Source organism: Sceloporus occidentalis, unplaced genomic scaffold, assembly GCF_023333645.1.
Source record: "Sceloporus occidentalis isolate IW3139 unplaced genomic scaffold, rSceOcc1.0.p SCAF_5, whole genome shotgun sequence".
Lineage (NCBI taxonomy): Eukaryota > Metazoa > Chordata > Lepidosauria > Squamata > Phrynosomatidae > Sceloporus > Sceloporus occidentalis.
In genome coordinates this window covers 76,591,939-76,607,171 of record NW_028316985.1, presented here as the reverse complement: position 1 = coordinate 76,607,171, position 15,233 = coordinate 76,591,939, and the positions used below count along the sequence as shown (strand labels likewise).

At 38.6% G+C, this 15,233-nt stretch overlaps 1 protein-coding gene across 4 annotated transcripts in view; it reads right to left on the bottom strand.

Moving 5' to 3' along the window:
- Nucleotides 1-15,233, bottom strand: part of BRD1 (bromodomain containing 1) — a 51,527-nt gene that overhangs the window by 35,806 nt on the left and 488 nt on the right. For 3 of the 4 annotated variants that reach the window (XR_016281243.1, XM_089524445.1, XM_089524447.1), the window contains exons 2-4: nt 4,645-6,022; nt 1,350-1,506; nt 863-994 (exon numbers count right to left, since the gene is read on the bottom strand). Coding sequence is in view for 3 of the 4 variants with exons in the window: in XM_089524445.1 (XP_089380571.1) it covers nt 863-994; nt 1,350-1,506; nt 4,645-6,022 (1,667 nt within the window). In the remaining variant the exon portion in view is untranslated. The remainder of the gene's footprint in view (nt 1-862; nt 995-1,349; nt 1,507-4,644; nt 6,023-15,233) is intronic. The other variant, XM_089524446.1, reaches the window with a different exon arrangement.

Genomic DNA, 15,233 nt, shown 5'->3' with positions numbered 1-15,233 from the left:
ACATTAAAATAAATAAGTGTGCACGTATATAAAATCAACTCTGCAATGCATGATCATACAAAGATCATGTTTTCCTCCATGACTTAACAATCAAAACAATTTATAGTTTTTAGTGGGCTCTCACCATCTGCAGGCTTGCCATCCACAGATATAAGTATCCCCCATGGATTTGAAGTCCTCTGAATCATATATCACATCTTGAAAGTCAATCTTATAAAGCAAGAAGCCCCCATATGTTGTTCAGCTACAACTTCCATCATCCTAGACAGAATGGTTGCACTTTATCTCTCAACATCCTAGCTAGGATAGCATGGGAGCTGCAGCCTATTATCAGCTGAAACACCAGATGTTGTCTGTCTACTGATCTTCTAAGAAAATGCCACTATTCTGAGATGCTCAAAGAACAAGGAACATTTTTTTCTTCAATTGAGTCATGTTGATCTTCTAAGATTTTATTTCAAGTTCACTTAATATTTCAACTGAAAACTTTATTATGATTTTATACCCAAACAACAAAATAAATTCTTTTGTTGTCAGAAAGCCATCATCCATGAATATATACTTCCCATTTTTTTAGGAAAAAATGTTCATCCCAAATTGCTCACCCTGTTGCAAATCTACCTTCAAAGATGGCAATATGGAATTATCTGTACCTCAAAACTTAAAAATAAAGAAAATGAAAACCTTTAATGACTTCTAATCAGTTATCAGTCACATTTTCAACCACTGTTTCTGCATTTTTAAGGGAAGGGGGGGGGGTTTGCAGGGCAAAAACTGATTCTTACCAGAGTTGTCCTTCCCCTGCCTATTTAAATCAGCCTTCTGTCATTAAAATCCAACCAAAGCCCAGTGGCATGCATACCTGTTCTCTTTTTAATTTTTCCCGTTTCCGTATAAGCTCTATCAACAATCGTGCTCTTTCAAGATCATGGCGAAGCCTTTGCCAGTACTTCAATTTCTCTTTTAAGGCTTGTGTTTCTTCATCATCTTCCCTCTTAAGAAAGAAAAAAGGTAGTTTTATGTGTTTTTCTACTCTTATCTCCAATCTCAGCAGTTATTTTACTCTTAAATTTAATTCAAGCAAGCATTTCAAGAACAGTTTGTCAAACCAACTTGTGAACGTATTGACAATGATTTCAGATACAGGGGGTTTTTTTGGTTGCAGAACTGAATGCAGTGCTCTAGAAGGTTCTGAAAGATACACTGCACAGGTGCAGAATAGCCTATTTGTGTGAGTCACAGAGACCACAAAGAAATTGTTACACTGATTGTAGTTACCTGTGCCATACTTTATCAATTCAAATCATTAATAATGTTAAAACTATACTTGAGTTAGGAAGGAAACATACCTGTTGAGTATTTCTTTGAGATTGCAAACTGGACTGCAGCCTTCTCAATAAAGGGACACCATTTCTGGACAGCCTTTTAAGTAACCAGTAACTGTGTACTCTTTCAACAAATTGTTTCTTCCGCTGAATAGCCACCTGATTCATAATTTTATTCAATCTACAATGTGCCAGAGGAAAATAGATACTTTTGTAACGTAGTGTTGCAAATTTTAAGTTTTGTTTAAAAAATCAGTAATAGTTTTCTTGTATCAAAAGGGTATTTTTAAATGCTGAAAAGTTGCAGGAGATAGTATCTGAAGTGTGAGCCCAGGAATGGACATACACCGTTTTTTAAAAAATATATGCCTTTGCATGGCAGACATTTACACCAGAAATGTCCTGGGGCTTCCTTCAATTTTAAAAGGGTAATCATACTCCATGGAGAGATTGTGCTAAGTGCACAAAACACGAAGTAGAACTAATGAGAATTAATTGGATTCAAGATACTATAAATAATTGCATAAATTTGGCAAAGCCTATTGAGAATATCACATTCATCTGTTACCCAATAACATGAACAACACATACACATCTTTAATACTTAAGTATTACTACAGCCACTGCCTTTTTTATTATTAGATTTTTGTTTGTTCATTATTTATCATTGAAGTCATATAGTTCAGGCCTAGAAGCAACATCACAAGACTTACTAGATCACATGGCCATATATACTTGTCTTTTGAATGCCTAAAAAGAAAAGGAAAAAGAACCAACTCTCTTCCACTAAAACACACACACACACACACACACACACAAAATGATGCCCAGTTTGTGCACTTGGGTTAAGTAGAGACAATTCTTCATACAGAAACTAAATAATTAGTCATTTACAATTTTGATTTAACAGTCTGTTTTACTTCTATTATTATGCCACTTATGCTAGCTTCTGTGTCCTCCAAAAGATACACTTTCCTTTCTCCTGTTTTTCCTTCATAGCACACTACACTAAAATATTTGAAAAACTATTAGACATAAATAACATTCTAGTAACTGGCTACAATATTTTTGGAAAATATAACATCACAAATGAGATCTTAAACATGATACGAGCAATGACTTGCCTCACAGTTTTCTATGCATTAATGTAATGTGCATTTAAATAATGCACATTACATTAGCAGTATCACTAATTTTATCAACTGATATACCAGAACAGTAGACACTATCAAGCAGCTGCATGCACCCTTCTGCATGCACACCAGGGCTTTTCTGGTCACTTCAATGCAGCCTCAAACATAGCTCCGCCACAACAGCTGCATCTTAGAAGTTGGAAGCACTCTAAAATGAAATTCAGTGCAGCATACAGTGCTGCAATCCAAAACCATGAATGATAACCCTTCCCACTTCCATGAGAGAAACACTTGTTCTAATGTATGAAGCTGTCTGCATTGGGACTACAGGTTTGTATTACACAAGTAGGTTTGTTTAAAATGTACCCAAAGTTCAATATACCCAAAAACTTCTGAAGCTGAGGATAACCCTGATTCACAGTTCTAATGTTATGTTTATATTATGTTTATATTTAATTTGCTTAATTTTGTTTTGATGTGGACTTGTGCTGAAGGGTTGGGGAAAGGATTGTTTGACTTGTAATGTTCTTCAGTTTTTCTATTGATTGTCACTGTATTGATATTGCTTATTGTTATTGTCTGCTATATATGGCTGGGGGGCTGGGAAGGGATTAGTTTTTTTTTATTGTATATTTATTGTACTTCCACTGTTGTTAGCTACCTGGATTCCTCGTTGATTGGGTGGGTTACAAATAATAATAATAATAATAATAATAATAATAATAAATAATTCACTCTGAAGATACTGAAACATGTTCAAATATTAGTTGCTGTTACTGTTCAAGCTGCTTCCAACTTATGGCAACCCTAAGGCAAACCTACCATGGGGTTTTCTTGGCAAGATTTGTTCACAGAAAGTTTGCCACTGCCTTCACGTGAGGTTGGGAGCATGTGACTTGCCAAAGGTCACCCAGAGCATTTCATGGCTGAGCTGGGAACTGAATCCTGGTCTCCAGGGTTGTAGTCCAACACTCAAACCACTATGCCACACTGACTCTCTCAAATATTAGTGCTAGACATCAACCAGATAACCAGGGCAATTCAAAGTATGGGGCTGAACAGACCGCTCTTAAGGAGTGGCCTCCAACTGCCTCTTTCGTCGCTGGATTGGAGCCGCAGCAACTACATGGCTCCAATGCCATGGCCCTGATCTGGCATTTCTGCGGCACAAAAAGTGGCTCCTTTTTGCACCATGGAAATGGTGCCCTAGCCACAGCGGCTTTTCACTGCAGTGCGTGTAACCGCTGCGCCAAAGACACAGCATGACGACACCCATTGTCTGGTCAGGCAGCTGGCATGGAGGCAGCATCCAGGTGGCCGGTGTGCGGACGCCACGCTTCCACTCTGCCCCAAAGCTGGTTCTTTATGCCAGGGTCTGTTGAGGCCCTAAGTTTGTAAATCATTCTTCCCATCTGATACTTTAATTTTTCTAATATAAGAATTACTTCTCAATCTTCTGTCTGGCAGATGTTTTAGGCTTAAATCCAATTGCTAGTGCCAACTAATGTAGACCTAATAAATCACCTACTTAATGGTGAATGAACATTTCTTCAGTTCCCACTGAGCTAATGAATCTACTTTCCTTGGGATTAAATTAAATTTAGGTTTTGGACTTTACCTTTTAACAAGCTAAGGCCACCATGGCGAATGGTCAGGGATTCCAGGAACTGAAATACAAAGCATCTGGTAGACCAGAAGTTGAGAAGACTGATTTACCATGTACTTTATTTATTATTACATAAGTATGTGTCTGTTTAACTTTCTACTGTTACTTTTTAAAATGTCTGGAAACTTTGATTATTGTATTTTCTTTTTTAGAATATCTAAAGTGTGTAAGCTTTTGAGATCTTCTCATCAGGAAAGATGTTACAAAAAGCCAGGATGTGGAGAGTGTTGAGACAGGAGGAGGGGGCAATGCTTTTTGATACAAGTTCTTATTTCTTTATAAGACTATCATCTTGTATTGTTCTGTACTCCAGTATAAAGTGAGCCACTGCCGCCCTTAAAATTTTGCTTTAAGCTTGCCCCCCCCCCCCCCAAGTAGGATGAATAAAAACTTTAAATAGCAACATTATAATATGTTTCTTAGAAATTCCAATAAAAAATCCATTCTTATCCCATGTCAAAAATCTAACAGGAAACTGAAATAAAGGCTAAGTGTGGCTAATTTTTTTTAATTTTCTTACCTTTGAGGAGGAATGCATGGTGCAGATACTGCAGGCATAACTGTACAGGGTTCAGCTGGTGCTTTCTTTGACTTTTTAGCCTTTTTCCTGATTTTTGATGTAGATCTTGTTTTGGCAGAGCCCTGTTTTCTACAGAGACCATTTTTCAATTCAGGTTCTCCATAAATATTCAGAGGTCTCCGAATAGAACCTGGTGGTGTATGTACATCACAATATGCAGTCTTTTTCACTGAGAATGTTGTGCCACTGCCAGTCAGTTCTTTCACTGGCTCCATTTTCATATACAAACCAGCTTTCTGAGCACATGTAACATGGAATGCTGTGTAGCAGTTTGCTTTGTGGCACTGAATACAGGCACCAACACCTTTCTGTTTACAGAGGTAGCATGTTAACTTCCATCGGGCTGGGGGAATGTTCTTGACTCCATCTATTGGCTCAATAAAAACTGTATTGGCAAACCCAACTTCTGGAATCCAAAGAGCACACACAACATGTCCCCACCGATCATCATCAGTCTTTTTAAAGGCACCTCCTTTGTTTGGACACAGTACACAGTCTACAGGGCGTGAGCGGGATTGCAGACACTGTCTGCAAAGCCACTGGCCCTCAGGTATATATGGCACCCCATAACACTCCTGATGCACTGCTAAGTTACACACATCACAAAAAAGAATCACATTGCTGTTCTGACACTCTCCATCCATGCAAATACAACAAACTGCATCTTCATCAATTAAAGACTGATGTTCACCCTGTTTTTGAGTCTCACAATAAGACTCTTTTTCAAAACGGTCCATAAGAAATTCAAACATATTCTGTGATACAACTGAGACTCCATCACTCTTTCGCTTCTCATTGATTATTTCTAACCATGCATAATCTTCTTCATCCATATCATATTCGACTTCATTATCAAGTTCTTCTGAAGATTTTTCAATGAATTTATAATAGGTTGGAGGCCTTCGAGGTGCAGAAGGTGGACTGTAATCAACAACATGCACTTTGGGCTCTGGAAGAGTACTTGCTGCAGATGGAATGCCATGTGAACTTGGAAGAGTTTCATTTTTCTTTTTAACTTTGCTGTTTCTATGTCTTTTTGTTCTTAGAAAGATTGGTGGCCTCTCACTATTTTCCTTATTGCTGTTGCATTCACTTAATTCTTGGGCGGTAAGATCATCTTCTAATATAATCTCCAAGGGTTCAAAGATACTGATTCTGTGTAATCGACCTTCAATTTCTATTTCTACCATTCTTTGAGCTTGTGCATAGGTCAAGGTTTCTCTAGTGGGCGAGTGTTTAATACTGCATGGAGAAGATGAGTGTCGTGCTGAAGATACTCGATGACATCTTCCTTTCCTCCTCATTTGGTACTGATTACCTAAAGACAGAACCATCATTATTAAATGAAATGTTACCTTTTTAATAGGAAAGCAAAAACAAAAACAAAAAACCGCATGCAATTCAGTTTTAACAATTCAACCAATCTTCTTCTAAAAAGTAGGGATAGTATTTATGGTTATAGAAGACACTTCAGAACGACATTTATGTTCATTTATAAATGTCTAAACAGTAAGCATAGTACAGTCATCTCTCTACATCTGCGAGTTAAGCATTCACGAAATTGATTATTTGAAGATTTGATTAAAATGTTCTCCCTAAGCGTTTGTAGGTCCTCCAGTGTGATTTTAAAGCCAACTTTTGCTAGAATTGCACCGGAGGTCCTACAAATGCCCCAGGAAGTATTCACTCAGGTTTAAAATAATAATAATAATAATAATAATAATAATAACAACAGACCTGTATTTGTGATTTTCCCCACTTTAATGAGGCTGCTGACCTCTCTGAAAGTTGAGGGCTGACTGCATATGCATTTCTAGAAAATATTTCAAAACTATGAAGCAAACACTGCTATATACAGTGCGCCCGCACCATACACGAACACACCACACACGGCTTTAACCTTACATGGAAGGATAAGCCTCTGGACAATGAATGGCATGCACACTGCACTGAACGCAGACGCGATCCCCCATTGCAGCCAATGGGGATTGAGCCTATGGAGAGGGCCCACTGTATTTTTCGAAATATATTTCATTTCAAATACCTACATTAGCACAGATCTGCACTCTGATAATAAAGGGAAAAATCATGCATAAAAATGTAGCAAACATATGGCAGCTAATAATACACTTTGGAAAAAACTTATGCTGTCAAGTATCTAATCTCTGCAGTCCCATCAATCACCCTGTTCTTAAACTATTCTTAAAATGATTACATAGAGGCAAGATACACTCATTCAACAGTATGTCATACATATTAAAAATAATTTAAGTCTAAATAGCAGTTATTATGCATTGCTTAAGGATGCTATCTCAGACATAAATAACCTGTATATAAAACCCATGGAACACAATGGAACTAACTTGCAATTAGACGTATGCATAAGAGTACACTGCAAGTCTTGCACAAGTACAGTCGGCCCTTCTTATACACGGATTTTTTATACACGGATTCAAGCATATACGGTTTGAAAATGTTCCAAAAAAGTATACATTTCAAATATCAAACCTTGATTTTTCATTTTTTATAAGGGACACCATTTTGCTATCTCATTATATTTAATGGGACTTGAGCATACACGGATTTTGTTATACACGGGTGATCTTGGAACCAAACTCCAGCGTATAACAAGGGTCCACTGTAATGCATATTGTCTGGAATTAAATAGGAGGAAACAAAGCTAAAAACATTTAATAATAAACACAGAGAAACTGGTTCACCAGTGATTAGAACAGAAGGGCTTTTTTTTTTTTTTTTTTTTAAATGAAGGGAATAATCCTTTTTAGAGGATGGATCTCCTTTGGGACCTCAACAGGGAAAGAATGTCTTAAGCTATTCCAATGCCTGCTGCAATCATAATAATTATTAGCCCTATCTAATAGCAGAAATATATAATAAATAATAATAAATTGTTCATTTATTAACCGCTTTTCCAACGATCAAAGCGGTGTACAGAAATTGTTAAAAACAGACAATAAAAACAGTAGAAACCACATCTTAAAAGTACATAATTAAAATAGATTAAATGCGACCAAAATTTAAAAACATCCAATGACATATTTCCTCTCATACTTGATCTTTATTGGTTCTGGAACCTTTTTTGGCTAAAGAGTGAAATAAGAATGTTCCAAAATGAAGAATTAATTAACATAAATGCAAGGAACACATCTATGTCCATCCATATTCCATCAAACCTACACTTTTCTTCCCCAACTACTTGAAAAATAAATTTCTGTGACAAAACATGTCAGAGATAAGTAACTAAAATATGATGAAACCAATCTCCAAATTCATCCAAGTTTTTCCCCCCTGCTCACTGGTCTTTCAAACAATAGAGAACCTGGACCTTCAAACAACAGAAACTCCTTAACAGAACTTTACAACACAGATGAATGAGTCACTGTGCATATTACTTCCTAATATATTTATATATTACATCCATCATACTCATTATGTGTTTCAAAACAACAGTCACTCTTTAATGCATGTTCAAACAGGTTTTCTACATTGAGAGATGTAATGTAGGATAGTATAAAGTGAAACAGTCGTGCTCTACTTTGATCATATGCTAGTAAAAGCACTTGACATCCTTTTCTGTATCTAACAAAATACACACATCAAGACTTGTGCAAGTGTGGCACAAAAGAACATTTACAATCAAAAACACTCCTGCAAGTCAAGAAACCCTCCAGAACAGCCTTGGATTAGACAAGGAAAGCAACAAGGGCATTAGAGGTAGCAAAACAAAGCAAAAAATGCCCTGTTGAACAGTTTATCATTCATACAAGCCTAAAACCAAACCACTGTGTGCAGTCTGTATTGGTAGACCTCTTAATTCAGTTAAATGCTTGTTCATATTTTATGTTTATATTTGTATTACAGAGGGAATTGTTTCTGTAATGAAGTTATCTTTGGCCCCATACAGGCAGGCCAAAATAAAGCTGCTTCGGGTCACTTTGGAGATATGCTGTTTAAATGATGCATGTGTCCCAAGAGTCTGGAAGCCACACCAAAGCCATGATCCAGTCCTTAGAAAGTGACCCGAAGCAGCTTTATTTTGGCCTGTCTATACAGGTCCTTTGTTATATAAGTGGAGTCTCTCTTATCTGAAATGCCTAGAACCAGAAGTGTTTTGGATTATGGAATACCTGTATTTGCAGATATACACATAAAGAGATATCTTGGAGATGGGACACAAGTGTATATACAAAATTAATTTAGGTTTTAGACTCACCTTGTACATATCCTGAAGGTAATTTTATACAATATTTTAAATAATTTTGTGTATGAAACAAAGTTTGCTTGCATTGAACCATCAAGAAAGCAAAGGCATCACTTTCTCAGCTACCCATAAAAAAGGTTTTGGAGCATTTCAGATTTTGGAATTCCAGAAAAAGGAGAGAGTATAAACTGCTTTATCAACTATTACAGTATATAATTTAATTAAATATGCTTATTGGTACTTAATTAAACAACCTTTTCTATACATTATACAATCTATGTTATGCAAATATCCCTGGTTTTTTTGCCACTGAGAAGAGTAAGATTCACACTGGAGGGAAAGCAACACTTATAAGTTCTGTGTTGGGTGGTGGAAACAGACAGTGGCACAATTTATAGGTTACACAAACAAGGTATAATGAGCAAGGTTCTAAAATAGTTCCTGGAGAACTTAGGGATGGCTTCTGAAGTACAGAGTCTTTACAAGTGATGTCCCTATATTGAGAGCCGTTAATAATAAAGGATGGTTGGTTCTGCCTTGTAAGGGGCATGCCAAACTTTCTGAAAAGGTAATATACATAAAGCAATATATTGTTAATAAAAAGTTGAACAGAGTCTGTGAGGAGAGATGAAAAGAATGGGAATGAGAAAAGGAACACATCTATGTCCATCCATATTCCATCAACCCTACACTTTTCTTCCCCAACTTGTGATAATGCATGTGTCTAGATGCTGAAAAAAAGAGAATGATGCTGTGAACGGACTTCCAAAACAAAACTAAAATCAGTGTTCAAATTTTTTGGTAAACCTTCCTGTTTCTTTTCCCAAAATAATGTAAACAGATGTTTACCAATGTTATTATTGGATAAATCAGCTTTATACAAATATTCCTTTACCCATGCTGGCTGGGGATGATGGAAGCAGTAGCCTAACCTGTCTAGACACCATCAAATTGGGGAAGGGTGGCTTAGGCACCCTTTCAAGTTTATCAGCCTCTACTATCATAAGATTGATTCTACTCTATAGAGAACAAAGCAAAACTGTCAACCAAGCAAATATGAAAACTAAAAATAACTTACACTCTAGTGCAGTTTTCCAGACTAAAATTACACTGTAGTAATGCTGAAGAGATCAGTGCATGTTCAGTCTCTTACAAAGAATTTTTAGGTTACAAGAATTCAAAGATTTTGCCACAATCTACCAGCACTCAGACTGTGTTCAAAGTTTGTCTTCACAATAATTCCACAAATCTAAGGAACTCTGTGTTCTTCAAGAAATGAAATAATTTCACCAAAGGGAATGAATGAAGTGTATTAAAACAGAATGCTGTCCAATATTACTCAAGTTCATTCATTACCTTGGGAAAGACGATGAAAGTTGATATTCCATTGAAGCACATGAACAAAAGGCTGTACATCTGTCAGTAAAGGACTGATACTAACTACCCAAGATCACATGTGCAGTCTTCATTTTACCTTATTCAGAAAAGCCTACACTCCTAACAACTAATGTTAATTAATGTATTGAGTTTGCCTGTAAGTTATAAACACAAATAGCAGAATATACATTTACAAAGGGTGCACTGGGAGGGGGGCACGGTCATCCACCCCTTGCAAAAATCTGAAGGGATGCCCCTCTTACTTCCTTGTTAAAGACCTTTTGTAGCCTGAAGAAAACATATGTGCGAAGTGTTCTGAACTTTCAAAACAACGAATGGGGGCGGAGAGTGAATGGAAAGGAGGAACATGAGGGCTTCAGGATGCATGTCCCCCACCTCAGATTTTCAAGAATGTACCAGTTAATTTTGTGCAAGTTCATATTCAAATATTATAATTAACGAGTTCCCTGATATCTACGCATACAAAAGCCACACCAGGGTTACACGTGAAGTGATTTTAGCCTGTAAGTTTCAGTTCTGATAACACTGTGCAAATGGGTTATTCTATTATAAATACTATAATTTCTGAAACTCAATATAAAGTTTCACATGAACTACAAAATAAAGTATATGTATTAAAGGTACTCACATAAAAATATTTATATAAGTATGGCATGAAATATAATTAAGAAACAATTATTAGACACCTTTGGATACTGAGAAAGAAGAGGAGAATGTCTAGAACAGTGGTCCTCAAACTGTGCTCTTTTAAGGATTTTGGATGCTGAGGCTTCTGGTCCAAAATTTCTTAAAGGGCACAGTGTGCGGACCACTGGCCTAGAACTACGATATGTGGATTTCTAGTTAGTGAAATGACAATAATTAACAGCCAGTTCATCAATTACATTCTGTATGTGTATGTGCCTTCAAGTCACCCATCAACTTATGGTGACCCTATGGATTTCATACAGCTTTCTTAGGTAAAGAAACTCAGAGGTGATTTTGCCAGTTTCTTCTTCTGAAATACTGCCTACAGTACCTTGTGTTCATTGGCAGTATCCCATGCAAACAATAACCAGGGCTTACCCTGCTTAGTTTCCAAAATCAGTCAGGATCTGGTGCCTTTACATTACAAAGTTTAACTGTCAGTTTAACAATTACATTTTACAGTCCGTCCTCTGTATTGGCGGACTTGCCATCTGTGATTTAAACATTCATGAACAGCAAGCTCCTGTTTTTGTTAATGGTGTCACATGCTAGCAGGAACACATGCTTACCGTGCCACCATTAAGAAAAATGGGACTTCATATGTGGATTTTGGTATCTGCAGGTGGTGGGGGTCCAGAACGGATCCCCGCAGATATGAAGGTGTGATTGTATATACTGTGTGTGTGAGACTACTGGAGCTACATATAAATCAATATATAAACATATATATAAATCAATACAAACTACTATTTAGACCTCTCTTTGTTTTTGTTTTGTTAAGCTACAGGACTGGAATGGCATGTTACTGGTTGTCTGATTAAATTCAAAGAACCAACTTAGGTTGCTCAAACTAAGTTCAGGTTTTTTGAAATAAAAACTGGAAAAGATGTATTTTAAATTTTAAAAATAACAACATTATTAATAAAAATGTATGGTGACCCACAACTAAAAATATATTGGTACCTTTACGGCAAGTGATGAACTTAAGTATCCTACAATGTAAGCATCTTACAGCATAATATCTTTATGTTACAACTGAGCTGAACAGGATTTATTCCCAGATAGGTATGACATGGCATTGCAGCTTTACAGTGTCAGGTTATATCTGCTCTGCAGAAATAATCCAGTTTGACACTGCTTTAACTGTCATGACTCAATGCTGGGAACTGCAGTTTTGTGAGGTAGTTTTGCTCTTTGCCTTCTGTCAAAGAACTCTGGTGTCACAACAAACTACAAATCCCAGAATTCCATAGCATTGATCCGTGGCAGTAAAAGTGGATTATCTCTACAGTGCAGATACAGCCCCAGACAGCCATGAAATTGACTGGGTGAGTTTGAGCAAGTCCCACGCTCTCAGCCTCAGGGGAAGGCAATGGCAAACCTCCTCTGAACAAAACTTGCCAAGGAACCCACATGATATGGTCGGCGTCAGTTGAAAGCGACTTGAAGGCACACAGCAACAACAACAGCCCTCTTGACAACCTTCTAAGACGTCTATTACTGGTCTGATTTTACAGCAACCCTCCTTCAACCAAGCTGTCAGATACATTAGCAGAGCTGGCGTTATAATTTGACAGTTGCTAATTCATTCCAAAATCTTCTCCTAGATCAGACAGTAAATTGAGTTCTTGTCCAGAAGCCTAATAATCAGAATGCAATCCTTACTTAGGCTCAAACCAAGTGTTTTAGAGTTCAACAAATAGCCAAGTCTTCTTGGAAATTTAAATTTTATCAGTCAGTCTAAAGAGGCAAAGATTTCTTTCATGAAGCACCCTCCAATGCACTTGCTCTTTGATTTATGCTGCAGCCGGCTCTCCATATCCACGGATTCGGCATCCACAAATTCAACCATCTCTGGGTTGAAAATATTCCAAAGATATAAACACTAAAAAGCAAACCTTGATTTTGCCATTTAATAAAAGGGGCACCATTTTACTATGCCACTGTATTTAAAGGGACTTGAGCATCCGAACATTTTGGTATCTACGAACCAAACCCCAGCAGATGCAAAGGGCCCACTGCACTTGTCCTTCTGATGAACATACAGAATAACAAAGTACTGCAGATACATTTGTTACTATCTTATTTTGTTTCTCCCATAGAAGCTACTTCCTAAGTTTCATTTGTAGGCTGCTGGTGCTTATATAAATGCCAATGATCATGAACTCTAGTAGTGGAAACCTAGGCATGACAGAAATAATCCAACTTTTAGCTTCCGTGGCTCAATGCTGTGGAATCTTGGGAATTGTAGTTTGTTGTGGCACCAGAGCTCTCTGACAGAGTTTATCACATGAAGGAGATCTGGAGTTTATCCCATGAAAAATCGCGTAATTGAGCAGAACGATTTCACACGACATTGCGCAAAACCCACGGCTAAAGTAGTTACAAAGAAGCAGTCAATGCACATCTTACTTTCCAGATTTCAACGACAATGCATTTCCGATATCGCTTGTGTGTGATAACCACTTGCGCAATTACTCGCCATTTTCGCTTTGTTTGCGGGGCTCTTCAAATGCGCTTTAATCTCTCTTTAATGCCGAAATCAGGCCCGGTGTGATACAACTCCAGAGAAGGCCACATGCCTCACAAAACTAAAATTCCCAGAATTCCATGCCAGTGGGCCAAGGAAGTTACAGTGGCATCAAAGGGTAGATCAGTGGTTCTCAACCTTCCCAACCTTTTCATACAATTCCTCATGTTGTTGTGACCCCCAACCACAAAATTATTTTCGTCTCAGTTCCTAAGACCATCGGAAACATGCGTTTTCCGATGGTCTTAGGCAACCCCTGCAAAAGGGTCCCTGAGGGGCCGCGACCCACAAGGGTGAGAACTGTAGATGCAACCTAAGAGCCTCACTGCATAGCTTCTCGGTTTCCCTTTAAGAGAGGCCTAGGTACGAAGACTTTGGTTTGCTGTAGGAACAAGAGTGCTGTGACACCTGTAAGAAGAACAAGTTTCTCTTAAATCACTCCCGCTTCCTCCCCACTAAGCGCTAATGCCACACTGCAGGATTAATGCTGGTTGACACCCGCTTTAACCACCATGGCAGGATCCTGGGAACGGCAGTTTGTTCTGGCCCCAGAGGCCTCTGACAGAGAAGGCAAAATGTGCTTTAAATAATAATAATAGCACTCGCTGCTGTGGGATTCTGGGTATTGTAGTCTTGGGGGTGGTAGTTTTGTGAGTCGTTCAGCCTCCAGCGGAGGCTGAACGACTCACAAAACTACCACCTCCAAGACTACAATACCCAGAATCCCACAGCAGCGAGTGAGCCATGGCAGTTGAAGCACTACTAACCTGGAGTACTATTATTAATGTAGTTTATTGCAGTATTATTGCAGCGAAGCAAACAAGCAGCCAGGGAAATATACACTCGTCTCTCCGTATTCACTAGGGTTAGGGGTGCAAGGCCCCCTCCGTGAATATGGAAAACGCCCACAAATAATGAAAACACCACTTTTTTACCTGAGAGGACGCCTCTCTAGGAATCCCTGGGTCCTCCGGCGCAACTCTGTGGTCAACGTCCGACAGACACTGGCCATGGAAGTGCACTGGAGGAGCTACAAAGGCCTAGTAGAGCCTCCTCTCTAGGAATCTCTGGGTCTTTCAGTGCAACTTGTAGTTAAAGTTGACCATAGAGTTGCCCTGGAGGACCTAGAGAGGACATATCAATCCAAATCAAAGCCCCAAATATGGAGGGATGAGTCTATATAGGTGCTTAACATGTCCTCTCTAGGAATCTCTAGGCTTGTGGTTGAAGTTGACCATAGAGTTGCACTGGAGGAGGACCTAGAGATTCCTAGAGAGGACATGTCAATCCAAATCCGCAAATATGGAGGGCTGAGTGTATAGGTGTGTGTGTGTGTGTGGATAGCTGAGCGTTCGCCAGGACAGGTAACCCTCCCCCGTGACGTCACGAGCCCCTGGAGCTTCCCTGGAAGAGAACCCAGGAAGAGAGAGAGAGAGAACTGGGAGAAGCCATAATGATATAATGGGGACAAAACGAAAGGGTTAAAATGACAACAATCCCTCTACTCCCCCATTTTAACAGAATGGTTCCGCCCAGTGGAGAGGGCCGAGATACACACACAGAAGGAAGGATACACCAAAGGAAGCAGGAGGGGGGGTCCTCGCCCCTCCCGTGGCACCACAACTCCTCCTCCTCCTCCTTCTCCTCCAGTTCCACCCCCCCCCCCCGCGCGCGTCAATGGTTCCTGCCCAC